The 21,084-nt window shown below is 35.7% G+C and overlaps 1 protein-coding gene across 1 annotated transcript in view; it reads left to right on the top strand.

Annotated features, from left to right (window-relative positions):
- Positions 1 to 21,084, top strand: part of PJA2 (praja ring finger ubiquitin ligase 2) — a 74,262-nt gene that overhangs the window by 29,834 nt on the left and 23,344 nt on the right. The window contains exons 4-6 of the mRNA XM_050793055.1: positions 1,727 to 2,777; positions 12,650 to 12,835; positions 17,415 to 17,597. Of these exons, the coding sequence (XP_050649012.1) occupies positions 1,727 to 2,777; positions 12,650 to 12,835; positions 17,415 to 17,597 (1,420 nt within the window). The remainder of the gene's footprint in view (positions 1 to 1,726; positions 2,778 to 12,649; positions 12,836 to 17,414; positions 17,598 to 21,084) is intronic.

A 21,084-nucleotide genomic window follows, 5' to 3' on the forward strand; every position in this document is an offset into this window, starting at 1 on the left:
GTCACCACACCGAGCTAATTTTAGTATTTTTAGTAGAGACAGGGTTTCACCACGTTGGCCAGGGTGATCTCAAACTCCTGACCTCTCAAGTGATCCACCTGCCTTGGCTTCCCAAAGTGCAGGGATTACAGGTTTGAGTCACCGTGCTGGCCTTCCTTTTTTTTATTTTATTTTTTTACTTTTTTAGATGGAGGTTTGCTTTGTCAGCCAGGCTGGCATGCAGTGGCATGATCTCGGCTCCCTGCAACCTCTGCCTCCTGGGTTCAAGTGATTCTCCTGCCTCAGCCTTCCAAGTAGCTGGGACTACAGGCATGCGCCTCCTCACCTGAGTAATTTTTGTATTTTTTGGTAAAGATGGGGTTTTGCCATGTTGCCCAGGCTGGTCTCGAACTCCTGACCTCAAGTGGTCCATCCAGCTCAGCCTCCTGAAGTGCTGGAATTAGAGGCATGGACCATTGTACCTGGCCAACTTTTCTTCTTTTAATTTTATCTCTAAATTTAACTTGACTTGTTTATTTTCTCATCATACAAAATCCAAAGGACAAGGAAGGCTTATTCAATTAAAATTTCTTAGTGATTTGGTGGTTTTGAAAAAGTATTTTGCAGCTATCCCATGTACCATAATTGCACATTTTTGGACTGGATTTGTCTTCTTCCTCTTGTTCTAAGCAAACTTGACATTTCTAGATTATTTTTGCTGTCATATGTAAGAACCTGAATTACTGACTAAGGTCATCCCATTAAAGAACCCTTCGTTCCCAGCTACTCAGGAGGCTGAGGCAGGAGAATTGCATGAACCTGGGTGGCGGAGCTTGCAGTGAGCCGAGATCGCGCCACTGCACTCCAGCCTGCGTGACAGAGCGAGACTCTGTCTCAAAAAAAAAATAAAAAAACCCTTCATACAATATGTCATAGCCAAACTTCAGTTATTTTACAATTCATGAATTTTTATTCCAACAAATCTCTAATGTCTTCATTTTTTATTGTTAGTGGTGATGCTAGATAGTTATGCTTAAAGTAATTTATAGATATGATTTTACTCATGTTTGAGAATTCTCACAGTTGAACTATTACAAGAATCAACATATTGATCTGTTATTTTCAGTCATAACTATAACATATCTAAAGTTAACTTATTATAAATGTATTCAACAATCGAATTTATAATCTAATATGTCTAGATACTGAGATATAATTTTGTGAATTGCCAACAAAACACAATAGGGTCTAATTTCTCTTAGATCTGTAACTATAGTTATTGTATCTGTCATAAGTACTTTTGAAGGCTTTTTTGTTTTTTTGTTTTTTTTGTTTTTTTTTTGTTTTTGCCTGCATGTAATAAAGAAGGTGAGTTTGGAAATCACTGGGAGGGCAGATTGGTTACCCTAGACTCCACTTACAAGAGGCTTCCCATTGTATAACCTCTCAAGAGCTTCTCCTTTATGTCTTGCAGAATGCATTAGATATTAGGATTTAGATAGAAAACCGCCAAAGACATGTGAGGGAGATGATAGTGAAAGGCTATACATTGACATAAATGAACTCATAGAGTAACCAGTCTATATCCCCGGTTAAGTTAAGGAGCATAGAAGTGCTTGGTAAATAAATTTACTCATATATTCAAGTAGGCAATAATTGGTATGATTTCCACTTAAGTGATAGTTATTACATAAAATTTTATCTAAATTAATCCTTCAAAATATGTTTTCTTTTGTTTTCTATGAAGGTTCCAGTCCTTTGGATCAAGTTGATTCTTCTTTGCCCAGCGAACCTATATTTGAAAAAAGTGAAACAGAAATTCCCACTTGTGGTTCAGCATTGAATCAAACCACTGAGAGCAGTCAGTCCTTTGCTGCAGTACATCATAGTGAGGAAGGCAGGGATACCTTAGGAAGCAGTACAAATCTTCATAATCACTCTGAGGGAGAGTATACTCCAGGAGCTTGTAATGCTTCAAGTGTCCAAAATGGAATTGCTTTGGTTCATACAGACTCTTATGATCCAGATGGCAAACATGGAGAAGATAATGACCGTCTTCAACTTTCTGCAGAAGTCGTGGAAGGTAGCAGATATCAGGAGTCATTAGGCAATACAATATTTGAGTTGGAAAACAGAGAGGCAGAGGCACACTCTAATCTTTCACCACCAGTTCCCTCATTTAACTGTGAAGTAAGAGATGCGTTTGAAGAGTTAGATTCTGTACCGTTAGCGAAAAGTTCTGCTGGTGATACTGAGTTTGTCCATCAGAATGGCCAGGAAATTCCGAGGTCTTCTCAAGATGAAATGGTTAGAAAGAAACAACAAAACAATGCTAGCCAGGAAAGACAGACAGAAAATTCAGCTGAAGATGCAGCCTACGGTCCAGGGCATATTTGTAGTGAACAAAATACCAATGATAGGGAAAAGAACCATGGAAGTTCTCCTGAACAGGTAGTGAGGCCAAAAGTTAGAAAACTGATAAGTTCAAGCCAGGTAGACCAAGAAACAGGTTTTAATAGGCATGAGGCGAAACAAAGAAGTGTTCAAAGATGGAGGGAGGCTTTGGAAGTTGAGGAAAGTGGCTCAGATGACCTGTTAATAAAATGTGAAGAATATGATGGAGAGCATGACTGTATGTTCTTGGATCCACCATACTCGAGAGTTATTACACAAAGGGAAACAGAAAATAACCAAATAACACCAGAAAGTGGAGCCACAGCAGGAAGGCAAGAAGTGGATAACACCTTTTGGAATGGCTGTGGAGATTATTACCAACTCTATGACAAAGATGAAGACAGGTAAGGTCACATCCAGTACTTTTTCAGATTGTGTAGTAAATAAAGTGGTTTCTTTCTAGAACCCTGTTTGATGGTTGGGTTATTGGATAAGATCAAGCAATTAGACATTTTGACTTACCAGATATTCTTATTTACTGAATGCTAACCATACATGCAAACTACTCATTAGAATTTTTCACAAAAAAATGTTTTTGAGATTTTAGTAGTTTACAGAAAGAAGTTCAGATAATGATTATTAATTATTATAAAGGGATAGAGATGCTAGTTAGTTCATGGTATTTCAATTAATAAAATGTAAGATAAACATTTATTGTATTTTTTGAAAACCTACATTAAGCCAGTCTTGGTTTAAAAAGTGATTAATGTCACAAATTATTGGTTGGTAATACTTTATTAACATTGCCAGTAGTTACTAATATCACCTGTTTCCCTCTTTATCTATTCTTCTTGTGGTCTTCCTATTGCTAAGTTTATTTTTTACTTATTTTTTTCTTAGCATTCAGTTCTCATTAACAACTCTGTGTGGTAGGTTCCATTACTTCCCTCATTTGTAAATAAGGAAACTGAGGCACAGAGCGTTAAATAACTTCCTAAGGTCACAGAGCAACTGAATGGTAGAGCTGGGCTTTGAGTGCCTGATTAGGTATTCCAGAGACTGTTCACCATTATTCTTTGCTATTTTCAAGAGAACATAAAACTTATAATAAACATTCTGATTGCTCTTACAAACCTGTATCTTTTTTTTCCAAACCATAAGACAATAGAAACAAGAAAAAAATGGAGAATTTCTTTGTTCAGTTGTTGAATTTCCATTACCTCAGTGTCCAGATTTTCATGAGTCCTTGTAAGCTAGTTGCACCCCTGACAGTGCTCAATTACAGTGCAATTGCAAGATTTTATTAGCTAGTAGAAATAATTGTGTGGTTTTTTTAGCTAGAAAGTACTATAAAGGAAGAAATATACCATTTTGAATATGAAGGCATTTTAATTCGTGTCATAAAACAATTCATTTGGTTTTCTTTGGACATATGAATTAAGTTACTATAATACAGAATGTGTAATTTATTATAAAAAATATTTAAAATGTAATTTCTGCTACTCTTTCAAAGTTTGTAAACTTTAAGGGTTAGTAAGTAATTTTTGTATGATATATTGTTTTTAAGCTAAGGGTAAAGATTTTTTCAGTTCAAGCCCACAGTCTTTTATTCAGTATCCACACTTCTAAAAACAGAAATTGGACACAAAGCCTGACCTGATGTTAACTTCCTGGATAAGCAGATCTGGATCTGAATTGAAATGAGGGTATTTTTTCAAATATTTGTATATTTTACTGCAGAAACATGATTATGTTTGATTACTGTGTGCTGGCCTGGACCACGCTGGGGATTGTTAAGTAGTGTTTCTAAATCTGGGAAATATATATAAAAATTCCAAAACACATTCAGCCCTAAGATTTTGAATTAGATTGTAAGTCTCTAATATTATACCTCTAGGTTACTATTTTTTTTAAAAAAGACAAAACTTACAGTCTTTGATAATTTATTTTTTTGAAAGTGTAAGGTACTTGTATTTTTTTCCCCCAGTTACACTTTTTCTTCTTTAAGGAGAATCATTTAATTTGGCTGTACCTTTGTCATTTTGGGCAAAATAAATACCTCTCTTCTGCTTGCTTTTTGTAGTCGGTTATAATGTCTTATGATGAAGTTGATGAAATTGTTATGTTGTTGGCCAACCCCTAGAGAAAGGGTAGTCTTCCTGGCTCCTGGATTTTAAACTGATTTTCTTTGTTTTGGGGGTGGTCAGTGGTAGAAGTGTATTCTTTGCCTGAAAGGACCCTGGACTTTAGATAGTTATAAGGTATTTTCTTAGTTATTTGTTCTTATTTATTTTTAATTTTTTTTCTTAAATGATGTCAATATTCTGAACCATGGTGTGTGTATATATATATATATCACATATATATATATTTTTTTTTACAAGCACAATGTGTAGATGGGAAAAAGACATTTACAGTTAATAGAAACTTTGTCCTTTTAAATTGCTAGTAATATATTAACTACAGAGCCCGTGGTTAGGGTATGCCAAAATGATGGAACTACTTGAGGATCATTCTTTAAGACACACTGAAATGCTGAAAACACTTAAAAGTTTTTTGTTTTGTTTTGTTTTAAAGAATCAGAATAAATTCTAAAGGATAATGGTTCTGCCTAGGACTGTACTTGTATTTTTATCCATAGCCTTAAGATATGTTTTAGGATCTCAAACTGTCTGTACAGACAGTTTTCTGTACAGACTGTTCTATTTCTGTACAGAAACTCCATTTCTATGCTGATGTTTCCTGTTCCTCTACCCTAATTCCCTGCAAAGGATTATAGTTGCCAGGGTGCCTTTTTAATACGGTGCCAGCTAAAGGTTGGAATTTAATAGCTGTACACTCCTATTTAGTTTCATTTTGCCCTTGTTCATCTCCCTGATGTTTCATTGTCATCCTGCCTATTTCTTATATTAATAGATTGGAGAAATGGTGATACTAGTCTTCTCAGGTTTTGGATGGAAAGTATAAGAACTGCTGCTTAATTTGAGTCTGTGAACTTTGAGTTTTCTTTGTAAAGCTTAAAAAGTTGATATACTTGAAAAGTTTTTTTGTCATGCTTATAATAGCCAAAGTAGAACTCATCAAGAATATAACTAAAGTTCATTGTGGCATTTTAATTTTTTTATTATTTATTTATTTATTTTGAGACAGAGTTTCTCTCTGTTGCCCAGGCCGGAGTGCAGTGGTGTGATCTCAGCTCACTGCAACCTCCGCCTCCTAGGTTCAAGCAATTCTTCTGCCTCAGCCTCCTGAGTAACTGGGACCACAGGCATGCCATCATGCCCAACTAATTTTTGTATTTTTAGTAGAGATGTGGTTTCACCATGTTGGTCAGGCTGGTCTTGAACCCCTGACCTCAAGTGATCCACCTGCCTCAGCCTCCCAGAGTGTTAGGATTACAGGCGTGAGCCGCTGCACCTGACCAGCATTTTTCAGATATAGGAACTTTGGCTACTTTTTAAAAAATATGGAATATATATTCTTTATAAGTAGAAAAGTATTTTAATGAATTCATGATTGCCTTCTTCCCTGAAAAATTCTAAATGATCACTTAATCACATCTGAAATGTTACACTCTATGGGATAAGCATTGCAGCCAGTAGCATTGCTCTGAGTTGTTTGACAGGAACTGAGCCCCACCTTATTAAATTAGGACTCCAAGGGGAATTTCAATAGGCAGCATATAATTACCAGACTTAGAATTAGACCAAAGAGCTAAGGTTAGTACCCTGCTCTTTTGAAGTATACCCTGAGAAGTTTAGTAGCTGTTTGAGGACAAGATCTTGAGTTTAAAAAAAACCTTTCAGCAATACTAGCACATCTTAACCTTGGGCCTAACTGCTTTGAAGAGAGGCATGCCATCTACTGACCATTCCTTATAGCACTTGGGGTTTCTTGCAGAATTTTTGTGTTCTTAGGACTTAACTTTGCTTAAAATTAAAAAAACCTTACTTAAGATACAATGTTGGGACAACTTATTTTGTTGAAGTTATTGGGAAATAAAATGATTATTAGCCATTTAGTTGACTTCGATATGATACATTAAAAGATTTGTTGAAATCTTCTTAAGTGCCAGACTTTGTTCCAGGTGCCCTGTTAATGCAAATCGTAATGGTCCCTGTTCCCATAACGTTCACTAGCTTTATGAAGAAGACAAAATATACATATTTATATTGTGAGGCTGAATTAAGTACCTTTCCTCTTCTGTGTAGATTACCTGAAAGCCACAAAGAAAGAGTTTCTCTGAGAACTTGGTACTACCCACAATAAATAAAACATCTATATGCAGCTAAGGCACAGATCTTAAAGCACATGCGCTGACATTTTAGCAAACCTTTTTATCTTGTTTTCAAGTTCATAGAAGTTTGGAAGGAGCACATCAGGTGTAAATGTGTTTGTTCTGCAGATATGCTAGGGAGTTCATGGGATTACAATATCCTGATATTAAGGAAAAAGACCAGAAAGTGACAAAAGGCAGGCACAATTCAAAAATCATAGCCATCTTGGCCTTATTAATAAAATTAAGCAGACATATATTTGGACATAATCCATTTGTATCACTGTATGACATTACAGTTCAGTGTTAATAGTGGTAAAAGTTCCAAAATGTTTAGATTATGTCAGATAACAAAATATTTAAAATTTCACTTTTTCCTAGGCTCCTATAGTTGAGTTTCTTATGGCTATGATAAATGCCAGGAAGAACAAACTAACAAGTACCTTGGGGAATTATGGAATGAGAGATTGCTTTTGGTTGGTTTTATGTTTCCATAGCTTATTTCTGCCTAGGATTTGTACATAAATTTTGTCTATAATTTCATTCTGTATATGAAGTTTTTTTAGCTCACAATTGAGTGTATACAGTGTGACATTTGAGTAAATTATAGTCATCTGCATTTTAAATACAACTCTTAAGTGCTAAAAGGGGTCAGTACCAGTGAAGGATCATATGAAGATCAAAGTAGTACTTAATTTAGTTTTTACTTGGAGAACTTTTTAATGTGTCACTCACCCGCTTTTAAAATCTAGAACGAATGGATCTTCACTATTCCATGATCATTTTTGTGTCCTGTTTGTTCTGTTGCTTACTTCTTAAAAAGTGATGTTTTTTCTTTTTCTTTTTTTTTTTTTAATTTGAGTCGGAGTCTCACTCTGTCACACAGGCTGGAGTGCAGTGGCGCGATCTCGGCTCACTGCAAACTCCGTCTCCTGGGTTCATGCCATTCTCCTGCCTCAGCCTCCCGAGTAGCTGGGACTATAGGCGCCCGCCACCTCGCCTGGCTAATTTTTTGTATTTTTAATAGAGACGGGGTTTCACTGTGTTAGCCAGGATGGTCTCGATCTCCTGACCTCGTGATCCGCCCGCCTCGGCTTCCCAAAGTGCTGGGATTGCAGGCGTGAAAAAGTGATTTTTAAATCTTTTCCCTTTTTGTTTTTCCTTCCATGTACTCCTAGTGGTTAACTTCGTTTCTTGTTTTCCTATAGAAGTTAAAAATGTATAAATGTGAATTTTCTTATTTTCCTCTTCTCCATATTAGGGGATAGTAGTATTTATTTGTATTTTTAATTTCCTCTTCAATGAAGAGAGGTAGCCCCTCTCATTCTGTGCCTATAGTAATTTCTGATACTTCATCTAATTGTCCTTACTCATAGGTTGCTTCCCTCTATCTCTCAACCTTGAGTTTTTCTCTATCTTGAAGAAAACCTTTACTTTTTCTTGCTCTCTGTTATTTGCCTGTTTGTGTTTTCTTTTTCACCGCTGAGTTTTAAGAAAAAGTTTTCCATACCTAATGCCTCTATTCTGTCACTATCTACTCTTCTTACTGCCTTGAAATCCAATTCCTAATATTATTTCTATATTCTTTTTTATTGAGGTAGAGTCTCGCTTTGTCACCTAGGCTGGAGTGCACCAGTGCACTCTCAGCTCACTGCTGCCTCAGCCTCCTGAGTAGCTGGGACTATATGTGTGCACCACCATGCCTGGCTAATTTTATTTCTCTTTCTTTCTTTCTTTTGTATTTATTTATTTATTTATTTATTTATTTATTTATTTATTTATTTTACAAAGTCTTGCTCTGGTTGCCAAGGCTGGAGTGCAATGGCACCATCTCAGCTCTCTGCAACCTCCACCTCCCAGGTTCAAGCGATTCTCCTACCTCAACCTCCTGAGTAGCTGGGATTACAGGCGCCCGCCACCACGCCCAGCTAATTTTGTATTTTTAGTAGAGACCAGGTTTCTCCATGTTGCTTAGGGTGGTCTCAAACTCCCAACCTCAGGTGATCTGCCTGCCTCAGCCTCCCAAAGTGCTGAGATTACAGGCGTGAGCTACCGTACCCGGCCCTATATTCTTTAATGTCCGTGGTGACCTCCTAATTTCCACATCCGTTTGTCTTTTCTCAGTACCCATTTCCTTTGATTTCTCTGCACTATTATGAAAAATAATTGCAATGTTAAAGAAGCAGCTGTGTTGTAGTGAGCTGCACTGAGTAAACAAGAAGTCTAGTTCATGAAATAATTGAAAAACAAGATAAGCGATTTTATACAGGAAGGTCTTGAAAGAAATAGAGTCTGATCTGGGCCTAGAAGTGGGGAAAAGGTGAAGTGATTGTAAAGATGTTCCTGATGGCAAGAGGAATGGTTGTAGTGAAAGTTCACACTTTGAGGACACTGTTTGAAATAGAGCATTCATGAGTTGGATGCAAGAAAGTACTGGGATCAGATAGCAGTAAATTATAAGTGCTGTTCAAAGACATTTAACTTTTTATTCTATAGGCCACTATTTCCAAAGTGGGTGAAATATATTAAGTGGTACACAGACAATGTTTTTAATTTTAATCATTATGTATTCATGTTAATGGAAAGTAAAATATAGGTAGCACATCAAATCCAGGACTTAATGGCTATTGCTTATCCTAACTAAATGTATTTGAGTTAAAAAAAAAAAATGTTAAAAAAAGATTTGCTAACAGTTATTGGTGGCTCATTATTTATCAGGCATTGTTAAAATGTTTTATATATATTAATTCATATACCCTTTACATGAACCCAGTGAACTATTAAATACTGTTGTTTTATTCACCTGATATGTGAGACTATAAAGGCATAGAGAGGTTTTCATAGCTAATAAGTAGTGGATTCAAATCCAGGCAAACTGACTTCAGGACCTGTATTCTCAACTATCATACCTTAAGACAGAAGGTAAATGTGCAACTGCCACAAAAATTGTGAGAATGATAGGCAAATGGCTTGTTTGTGAAACTAAAGCTGTAGCATTAGGGAAAAAGAGCTGTTGAAGGTTTTTTGGAGTAATACTATAAACGTACTGTTTGATATATAAATTGAAGTGATGGTAGTATTCGGAATGCATTTTGAGGGAGTGGAATTAAATTTAGGAACACCAATTAATAATTGAGTATATAGGTCTAATTTGGAGAAAAGCATTTGAACCAGGGTTTTACATTTTAGGAGAAACGGAGAAAAAGGAGCTAGACTATAAGAGCCATTGTGCAGAGAAAGAATGGAAAGTAAGAAAGGATTTGAATGTGGGCAGTTTGTGAAGAGTCAAAAAATAAGTGTTTGCAGAATGAGAGCATGGTGATAACATTAAAAGATAACAAATCAAGAGAGGGATTCATCTGACAGATGAATTTCATAATAGAATTTTTGACAAGGAAGGTGAAAAATCTTAAAATGCTTAGAGGGTAGTTAGTGATAGGAAAAGCTTAGTGTGGTGGTTGGGGCTGACTGGGGATATACATTTAAAAGTTGTCTCCTTAGCATTGAGGGTTAGGTATCATGAGTAATAATGATATAGGCCTGGGGTCTGCAAACTTTTTCTTAAAGGAGCAGATGGTAAATATTTTAGGCTTTGGTGACTAAGAGGCAGAATTAAAGATAAACATGTGAAACCCATTTTTAGCTCACAGACCATTAAAAAACAGACAGCAGAGCCAGGTTTGAACCCAAGCCTGTAGTAGTTTGCCAATCCATAACTTTCCCAAAAAATCCATAATTTTGCCAATCCAATAGGCTTGTTGATTATTGATCATAGACTTTCCTCTTGTATTGAAGTTTAGAGATACTCCATGAGTTATTTGATTAATATGGAAAAGTGAGGGCTTTTTTACGTTACCTCTGGACAGGATCATATTCTGAGTGAAATTTATTTTTTTTTAAATGAGCTTCTCTTTTATATATGTTAGTAATTGCCACAAATTTATGTAGAAATCATGCCCTAATTGTTAAAGACATATTACAATAGGAGTTGGTAATTTAGCTTTGAATTTTATAAGGTTCTTAGTCAAGGAAACTTAGCTGAATAAGCTCCTTTAAAACAAATTTCTGTGTTGGATTTTTACACTTACATAAGTCTAGAAATTGTTTATATTAGATTATTCTTTGGGCCACAGAAAATTGTACAGAATACAAGGAACTTCGGCTTAGACCCAGCTGAAAGAACACCTTTTAGTTGCTATGCCTAGGTTTTATAGCTTTCCTTTTCTGGGATGTTAGTGCCCTGCCATCCATTGTTTACTGGAAATTGGCAATTGATTTTATATTTTTGCTTCTATTAAACTTCTCAGAGCTTAGATTAGTGCTACTGTTTGTTAATAGCATCTTGATCTTTTGAGTGCATCTGTTAATAAAAGAAATCACTAACTGCATATTAATGACATAATAATCATCATTTTAAAATATAATTTTCCTACCAATTATCACTTCCTTTCAAAAATTTAAACTAAAATTGTTATTTTTGATTTTCCAAGTCAAGTGAACATAGAGAAATCTTTGAGGAGATTCTTAACCAGAATGGTTGATATGGTTGGAGGGGGCATTTAAGACTTACTTTCAACACTAATAAGTAATATTTTAGCCTTTGGTAGTTATAAGATGACTAATTCTTTAAAAACTAAGAGTAGTTAAATGTAACCAAGTTGACTAAAGCTAAATGTAAAAAAGTAATTTTCTGTGCTTTTTTTTTTTTTTTGAGAGGGAGTTTCACTTCTATTGCCCAGGCTGGAGTACGATGACGCAATCTTGGCTTATCGCAACCTCCACCTCCCGAGTTCAAGTGGTTCTTCTGCCTCAGCCTCCCGAGTAGCTGGGATTACAGGCGTGCACCACCACGCCCGGCTAATTTTGTATTTTTAGTAGAGACGGGGTTTCTCTATGTTGGTCAGGCTGCTCTCGAACTCCCGACCTCAGGTGATCCGCCCACCTCAGCCTCCCAAAGTGCTGGGATTATAGGCATGAGCCACCATGCCCGGCCTGAACTGAAACTTACTTCGTATTCACGGTCCTACCTAAGGACAGTAAAGGTTTGCCAGTACTGCTTTTTATGCATTTGAATGTCACTTCTTTAAAAGTTCTTTGGGAAAAAGGAAGAAAAAAGACAGTTAACTTTTTATTACATGGTAATAGTAGAAATTTATTCATAGAAAATATGTCATTAGTTGTCACTATATAATTTGAAAGTTGTTATAGTCATATTAGATATGCAGTAAGTCTACTTACATTTATTCCAGGTAGCATTTAAGATTACCAAATTGTACTTAAAAGTTTATTTAGAAATATGTCTAAAATATGACAAGCCCCTATCTAGGTACCATGGATGTAGTGAAAGAAAAAGTAAAGTGATATGTTCCATAACTTGCCATGTGCCATATTCTTTTCAAAGAGTCATACTCTGCTGCATGCATTTATTTGTTTAATAGTCTAAAGATTGAATTAACACCTAACGAAGCATGTGTGGCATCAGCAGTCCACTCTATACTGTGATGTCTGGTGTGTTAGTTCATCCGTGCATTGCTATAAACAAACACCTGAGACTGGGTAATTTATAAAGAAAAGAGGTTTAATTGGCTCACAGTTCAGCAGGCTGTACAGGAAGCATAGTGGCTTCTGCTTCTAGGGGGGCCTCAGGAATCTTCCAATCATGGTGGAAGGCAGAGGGGGAACAAGACTTCTCACTTGGCAGGAGCAGGTGCAAGAAAGAGTGAGGGGGGAGGTGCCACACACTTTTAAACAACCAGATCTGGTGAAAACTCAGTCACTATTGCAAGAACAGTACCAAGGGGATAACGCTAAACTCTTCATGAAGGATCCACCCCCATGATCCAGTAACCTCCCACCAGGCCCCATCTCCAACATTTCAGATTATAGTTCAACGTGAGATTTGGTGGGAACACAGATCCAAACCGTATCATCTAGTTAACACCCCAAATGATAAAAATAACTGAACACATAATGATAGTTTATTTCTCTTCTGATTTACAGTTCTGAATGCAGTGATGGGGAATGGTCTGCTTCTTTGCCTCATCGATTTTCTGGTACAGAAAAAGATCAATCCTCAAGTGATGAAAGCTGGGAGACTCTGCCAGGAAAAGATGAGAATGAACCTGAGCTACAGAGTGATAGCAGTGGCCCTGAAGAAGAAAACCAAGAATTATCTCTTCAGGAAGGGTATGTTGAGAACAGTGAGATTTATTTTTCTGTATATTGTACAAGAGTGGTATATATCACATTCAAATGTTGGATATGCTGTTAATTGTATTTATAAGCCTTATGTAGAACCAATAGGACCCCCTGATTTTTTCATTATGCTTTTGGTATTTTAAAAAGAACAATTAAGTTGAAAACACTGATAATTTCAGTATCCTCTATTGAGACACAATGTATGTCTCCACTTTGCTTTAATAAGAAAAGTTGGGCACCTAAAATGTCATTTTGGTTAAGATAGAAATGGGTAAATTAGTACTGTCATTGCTTAAGGGAGAAAGGACAGCCTCAAGAGGGAAATCAGTGATTCATTCACAGAAATGGAGAAAGTTAGTTGCAAAAGCTAGTGTTCATAATCTTGTCTAATTGCATTGTATGATCTCTCCAAAATATCAGTGATTGATGATTAACATTTTTGTGCTTTCCTCATTTTAATGAGAAAGCTCTAGTACTGTAAGGGTTGTCAAACATACTATGAAGGACTAGATAATAAATATTCATGGCTTTGTGTCCAGTCTGTGTTGCAGCTACTCACCTCTACTGTTGCAGTATAAAAGTAGCCATAGACAAGATGTAAATGAATGGTTGTAGCTGTCTTCCAACCTTTTATTATTTTATGGGTTTCTAGCAAGAATGTTTGTTGAATTTTATTAAAGTCTTTTTAGCATCAATGGAAATGATCATGATGATTTTTCACTTTTGCCCTGATCATGAGGAATTATTCTATAATTAGATTTGCTAATATTCAACTTCCCTTGCTCCTTGAAATAAACCAAATCTGATCACAGTCATGGTTTATTGTTATTTTAATGGGCTGCTGGATTCTAATATTTTACATGGGATTTTTATATTGAGATTTCTAGATGCAAATTGTCTTTTAGTTTTTTGTTTCAGTATCAGTTTGGTACTTGCTTTGCTAAAAGAATGTTTATGCTTTTCTTTTTCTTTTTCTGTCCTTTGCGTCTGTTGCTTAGTTTATTTATTCCTTTAAAGTTTGTTAATATTCACTTGTGAAACCATCTAGGCCTCTTGTTTTATTGTAGGAGAATATCTTTTTGATGATAATTTTTTTCTATGATAATTGGTTCTAATTCTTAGTCTCTCATGGGAACTATTTTGGTAAATTATGTTTTTTTGTTTTTTTTTAGGAAAAACTTTTTCAGTCTAGACTAATAGTAAAACTTGTACTTCTTGAAGCATATACATTTTCAGCTTGAGATTAATCCTATAAGAAAATCTAGAAATAAAATATATAGAAAAATCTATAAAGAGAAATTCACAAACATAATTGGTTTTGACAGTGGTAGGTTGAGGTGGCACTTTTTTCTTCTTCATGAGATATATACACACACACACTCATACACACACATATATAGAGAGAGAGAAGAGAGAGAGAGAGGGTGTGTCTTGCTCTCTGTTGCCCAGGCTGTAGTGCAGTGGTACGATCTCGGCTCACTGCAATCTCCGTCTCCCAGGTTCAGGTGATTCTCCTGCCTCAGCCTCCTGAGTAGCTGGGACTACAGGTACCCACCATCATGCCTGGCTAATTTTTGTATTTTTAGTAGAGACAGTGTTTCACCATGTTGGCCAGGCTGGTCTTGAACTCCTGACCTCAGATGATCTGCCTGCCTTGGCCTCCCAAAGGGCTGGGATTACAGGCGTGAGCCACCACGCCTGGCCTCATGATTTTATATTTGATTGCCTTTAATCACTGTTAGTTTAGTTTACTAAGTATAAATTATCCATATGTCATTTGTGTTAGTAATTATTCACTCAGCAAATATTTATTGAGCATTTACTTTGTGCCAGGCATTGTGTTGGATATTGGAGTTGTGTATCAGTAAACAAGACAAATAACTTTCCTTCATGAAGCTTACATTGCAGTAGGAAAGGCAGATGATAACCAAGATACAAACCCAGTACATTACACACTGTGATGATTACTGTGAAGGGAATAAAACAGTAATGTGAAAGAAGGTAAATAATGAAGATATTAATTAGAGTGGTCAGGGACGATGTCTCTTTGGAATTGACTTTTGAGCTGAGTTCTTAAAGATGAGAATTAGGGTTCAGAAAGAACTTTCTATGCAAAAGAAAAAGCAAGAGCAGAGATATTGAATGTTGGTAATTTAAGAAGCCCAGTTTTTCAAAATTAGTCTTTTACGTTATTATAGTGCCAAATTATGGTTTTACTCACACATTTTTCATCCTTAGACTTGCTCTTAGAGCTGGCAACCTTGTTTTGATGAATCTATGATTACATATTTATTTTTTCTAACCTAGATTTTATTTAAAGCCATTATAACCAGCTTCCTTTTTGAACTTCTAAATATCTTCTATACACATAAAAGCATATATGTGTACACATTCCATTTTTTTTTATACAACCGGTAGCACATTGTGTAGACATATGTGTACACCTTGCTTTTGTTATTTGTTTTGTTTATAGATCTGTTTTTTAGATTGTTTCATATTCATGCATGTAGATTTCCTTTATTCTTTTTAAAAATCTGCATCGTACTACCTTGTTTTGCTTAAAGTCACAGTTTCTAAGAAGCTGTCTATAAAGTTAAGTGAGGACTTACTGTATAATGCTAAATGAGTATACCAGTTTCATTTGGTGGACAGTTTTGGTTATTGTAAGTAATGCTGAAGAAAAAAAAAACATATTGTGCATACTTGTTTAGGAGAAATAACTGGAAGCCAAACCACTAGGTCAGTGAGTATGCATAAACCTAATCTATAGCTATTGCCAGGTTTCCCTACAAAGAACTTAAATTTGTCACTTTCTTACCAACACTCTATAGGTTGCCTTTCTTCAAAATTTCACCAACACACAGGATATTATCAGAATTTTTTATTTTTGCTAATAGTTGAAACATAGTTGTTTTAATTTGCATTTTGCTTATTATAAATGAGGCAGAGCTTCTCTTTATATATTTAAGGGCTATTTGAATTTCCTTTTCTGCCAACCAAATATAACCTTTGCCTCCTTTCTGTTGATATATATTGATGTTTTTCTTATGGTTTGTTTTTACATTTTAAGCTTCTATTTATTAAGGAAAAGCCCTTTGTCTCTCTTGTATTATAGTTCACTTTTCTCAATTTGAATTTTGTGTCCAAATTTTGGGCGTTTTGACTTTTCCGTGAGTGTTTTCTTTAATGTGAATGTTGTAGAATTTATCAGTCTGTTTGTGACTTCAGGGTTTTATATCATACTTAGAATGACACTGAAATTTTTGTAAAATTTTCTCTCATGACTCTTCTGGTACTCATTGTTTAAGTGAGGGTGGGGGTGCATATGCACATGTACTTCAAAAAAGTATAGCTAAAGTTTATTTAAGGGATTTAACCTCCCTCCCTACAGCCTAATACGCAGTTGTCCCAATACATTTTGTTGTTGAGTCCTTTTTTGTTTTTTGAGACAGAGTCTGTCTCTGTTGCCCAGGCTGGAGTACAGTGGTGTCATCTCAGCTCACTGCAACTTCTGCCTTCTGAGTTCAAGTGATTCTCATGCCTCAGCTTCCTGAGTAGCTGAAATTAGGCCTTCACCTAGCTAATTTTTTGTACTTTTAGTAGAGACAGCATTTCACTATGTTGTCCAGGCTGGTCTCAAACTCCTGGCCTCAAGTGATCTGCCTGCCTCGGGACTCCCAAAGTGCTGGGATTATAGGGGTGAACCACTGCACCTAGCCTAAGGAGTCCTTTTTTTTTCTTCCTGTTTTGAAATGCTTCCTTTATCTCCTCCTTATTTTCTTGATCTGTACCATTGATTTGTGTGTCTCTGTTCCTGTTTAGTTAGTTTCTATTAGGAGTAGACTGACAGTAAACAAATAAGAAAATGTTAAGCAAAAATAAATTTTATAATTGAAATAAGCAGAGTTATGTGGTAGTCAGTAACTGGAGAGCTATTTAAACTGAATGTTCAAGACAGGCCTCCCTGAGCAGGTGACTTATAATCTGACATGAACATCAAAAAGAAAGTAGCAAGGTAAACATTCAGTGCAAGAACATTTTAGGTAGAGCAAATGGCCCCAAGGTAGAAATGATCTCCATGTGTTGCAAAAGTAGAAAGAACAGTAGGAGCCTAGTAGCTGGGGGAAGAGTGATGAGAGATGCTGTTGGAGAAGTGGGCTGAACAGAAAGAATGTGTTATGCAAGGATTTGAAGGCCAGGTTAAGGAATTCAGATTTTAACTGTGAAGGGAAAGTACTCAAGAGCAGTGTTTTAAAATTCAAATAGTCAGGGATGGATTTTTCTTATGTTTCTCCTACAGAAGGAGAAAACAGAGCATAGATAATTTGTAAATCAAATAAATATGTTCCTATGTAATTAGGAACTATTTCTGTATACATATGACCCTATACTAATTTCTTTCCTTTTTTACATAATTCTGCAGTTAAGGAAGACAGTTTTTTAGGTTTATAAAAGTACCAAGAGCTTAGAACTCAACATAATCCACTTGCATGGAATAGAATTAAAGACAGTGTTACGGTATGTTTTAAAATAATATTTTTTTCTTCCTTTAAAATGTTTGTACTAGGGAACAGACATCCTTGGAAGAGGGAGAAATTCCTTGGTTACAGTACAATGAAGTCAATGAAAGCAGCAGTGATGAGGGAAATGAACCTGCCAATGAATTTGCACAGCCAGCTTTCATGTTGGATGGTAACAATAACCTGGAGGATGACTCCAGTGTGAGTGAAGACTTAGATGTGGATTGGAGGTATGTAGCATGATTTTATTAGGATGCTTAATTAGACTCTTTGAGTAGAATGAGTTCATGATTCTAAATTATGAAAATTAAATCTCTGCTAGCTAAGAAATATTCTAATTTTTCCCATCTGTTAGTTCTCCTCTTCTTCAAAGCTCATTTCAAATGTTCCTTCCAACTTGGACCCTTTCTTGCTTCCTCCAGTCAGTGACCTCTTCCTTTGACCTTTAGCTCTCTTGAAGCTCACCTTATATCCTAGTTACTTATACACATTTTTTGAGTTTTAGATTTCTGACTTTTAAAATTTTGCTTTATATGCCCTGTAGTACTTAGCGTAATTCTTTCAAAAATAGCTTCTTAATGAATACCACTTGAATTTTAAAACCTGTGGTTGAATCAGAAAACCGTAAGAATAGTTTTCCTTCCCTGTTCTTCCTTTTCCTTCTCTGTATGTAAAATATAGAAGATAAAATTTTACTTTCCAAGAGATGTTGAAAGCATTTAATTTACTTTATGCTTGACAAAGAATAGTCAGCTTCAAATGAAAGTAACATATAAGTGAATTGTATTGTGAAATTGTTACTACTTATGATACAATGCTCAGAATTTAACTGTTTTGGTTTATAGTGTCTTTCAAGTGTGTAGTAGCCCACTGAAAGCAGGTAACTATTGAGATGCAGAAAGGTGTCCTAACTGATCCCCCTTTTTTTTTTTTTACTTTTTCTGGGGCAAAAAAGATATCTTGATGACCTTGTTTCTTTCTCTGTACAAATATATTTTTAAGAATTTGTGTTGTTTTTCCAGTTAAAATTCCTTTACAGAAAATTCAGAAAAATAAATAAGAAAAAACTCATGTATATCTCCTGAATCTCTTCAGGTTTCCGGAACATATGTTTTAAGCCCTCTTTTGTGTCTTTAATTTCTCTTTCTGTGTGTGCTAGCTACTTCTCTGTACTTCTCCAGATTGTTCTAGAAGGGAAACTGAACACCTTGAGATCTTCCTTGCCCTTTCCTATTCTTACTTCCCAAGGGGGGAAAATGTGTGGAGAACAGACTTTTATTACCATTTTGGGGAAGTAGAAATGGTATTTCATTACAACCATGCAGTTTGTAATTCTACCTTAAACATTCTCATACTTTAAAACACATTTTCTGGCTTCCCATACGTTATGAAGAATAAGCGGCTTTACCTAGTCCCAGTCTTGCTGATCTTGATGCTTCTCTCTTTTCCTTCCTCTCTCTGTCTCCCCATTACCTTTTTACTGCACTCCTTGTTAATTCGGAAGTCTTCTGTCTCCATTATGCAAAGTAATTCCTCAGAGTGTTCAGCAGTTGAAAGAATCATCTGTTTAGCATCATCTGTGCATGTTGGGAGGCAATTATGGTTTCATATGAAGGAATTTTTTCTGTTGCACATTTTCAAGACTCTAAAAATAATTTTTTACAGCTCTGTTACGAAGATGCTCCTTCCTATAGGGGCACTAAGATTTAACGGATTTTTGACTCATTGAAATAGTGCAGTGAACTTTTTCTTCCCCATCCTGCATAAAACTTTTTCTATACTTCTGGTTTTTCGTTTAGGACAAATAATTGGAGGTGACATTACTAAGATACGTAGTATTTTTCAGGGTATGGATACATATTTCCAAATAACTTCCAAAAAAGTTGTTTTACCTAAAAATTTGAAGGAATAATGGAAGTTTTTACTGAATATAATTTGTTTGTTTGAGATGGAGTCTCGTTCTGTTGCCCTGGAGTGCAGTGGTGTGATCTCGGCTCACTGCAGCCTCCGCCTCTCAAGTTCAAGTGATTTTCTTGCCCCAGCCTCCCAAGTAGCTGGAATTACAGGCGCCTGCCACCACATCCAGCTAATTTTTATATTTTCAGTACAGACAGGGTTTCACAATGTTGCCCAGGCTGGTCTCAAACTCCTGACCTCAAGTGATCTGCCCTCCTTGGCCTCCCAAAGTGCTGGGATTACAGGTGTGAGCCACCGTGCCCAGCCTCTGAATATAATTTGAACTTAAATTTGAGAAACTATTACTTTAGGTTCTAGTTCACTGATGATCTTTCTAGATATGGCTGTTGTGTTAAGGTTTTAGAAACCTTACTAATGGTCTAAAACTGTACAGAGCTTCAAAGTAGTTTTTTTTTTTTTTTAAATTATAGAAACATTTTAGCATTAATTTTAAGACACAAATTTTGAAGGTTGCTCTATGTCCGCACCTCATTATTTGCTTATATGGTACTACATTAATTTATGTGGCAATGTCTAAAGGTTGATAAAATGAAAATGTGGTTTCATTTCTATATTAAAATAGCATGCTATGGGTAAAGCCATGGCAAAGAGCAGCAGTTCTTGTCTCTGAGGTCAAACTTTGGCACACGTTTTTTCATTTCACCACTGCTTAGGAAAAAAGTGAAGCCTTTTGGTTCGTTAATTTAGTTTAAAGGAAAATGGAAAAAGTCCTCTATCAAGTTTATTTACTTGTTTTCATTAGTTGCATTAGTTACAAGTTGCATTAGTGTTCAGAATACTAAAGAGTACCTGATAGCTTGGTGTGGTAGGAAGTGACACAGAGAAATCATCGTTTTAGATACTGACAAATCCCAACTCTACCGTTTGTTTTTTGTTTGATAACTCCTTAACTTCTCTGTCTTCCTGTAAGAAATTGAGTTCTTATTAACCTAATAAGATTGTGAGAAGTTAATTCTGTGTGGATATAACTGTGGCTTAATAGAATTTTTAAATAATTTGATATAATTTTAGACTTACAGAAAAATGACAAAAATAGTACAAAAATCCTCATATATCCTTCACTAAGATTTCCTAAATGCTAACATTTTAAAACCACGTTTGTGTTACCATTCTGTCTTTCCTTTCTTTATACTTATAGTAAGGTTTTTTTCTGACCCACTTATGAGTAAGTTGCAGGCATGATGTCCCTTTCTTTACTTGTAAATATTCTAGAATGAATTTCCAAATCCAAGACTACTTTCTTACATAACACAGTAAAATTGTCAAAGTCACCAAATTAATGCTGATACAATATCATCTAATCTACAGACCTTATTTAGATGTTCGTAGTTTTTCCACCAGTGCCGTTAGAGAAATTTTTTTCTGGTCTAATCTTTGTATTAGATTTTTCATTGTATTTAGTTAACGAGTCTCTTTTAATGTGGACATTTCCTTAGTCTTTGTTTTTCGTTACCCTGAGATTTCGGCAACTAGGAGTTGCCGAAGCTATTTCATATGTGGATCCTCAGTTCCTTACCTACATGGCACTAGAAGAACGGTACAGGTCATTTATTTTTTAGAATGTCCCTTAGGGTGTATTTGTCTGTCATGAATAGATTTGAGTTGTGAATTTTTAGCAGAAACACCCTAGAAATGATGTTTTGTCCTTTGCAGTACATATCAGAAAATACATGGTGTCAAATCAACCCATTACTGGTGATATAAAATCTGATTTGGTTATGATGTTATCTTTCAGATTTC

Source organism: Macaca thibetana, chromosome 6, assembly GCF_024542745.1.
Source record: "Macaca thibetana thibetana isolate TM-01 chromosome 6, ASM2454274v1, whole genome shotgun sequence".
NCBI classification, from domain to species: domain Eukaryota; kingdom Metazoa; phylum Chordata; class Mammalia; order Primates; family Cercopithecidae; genus Macaca; species Macaca thibetana.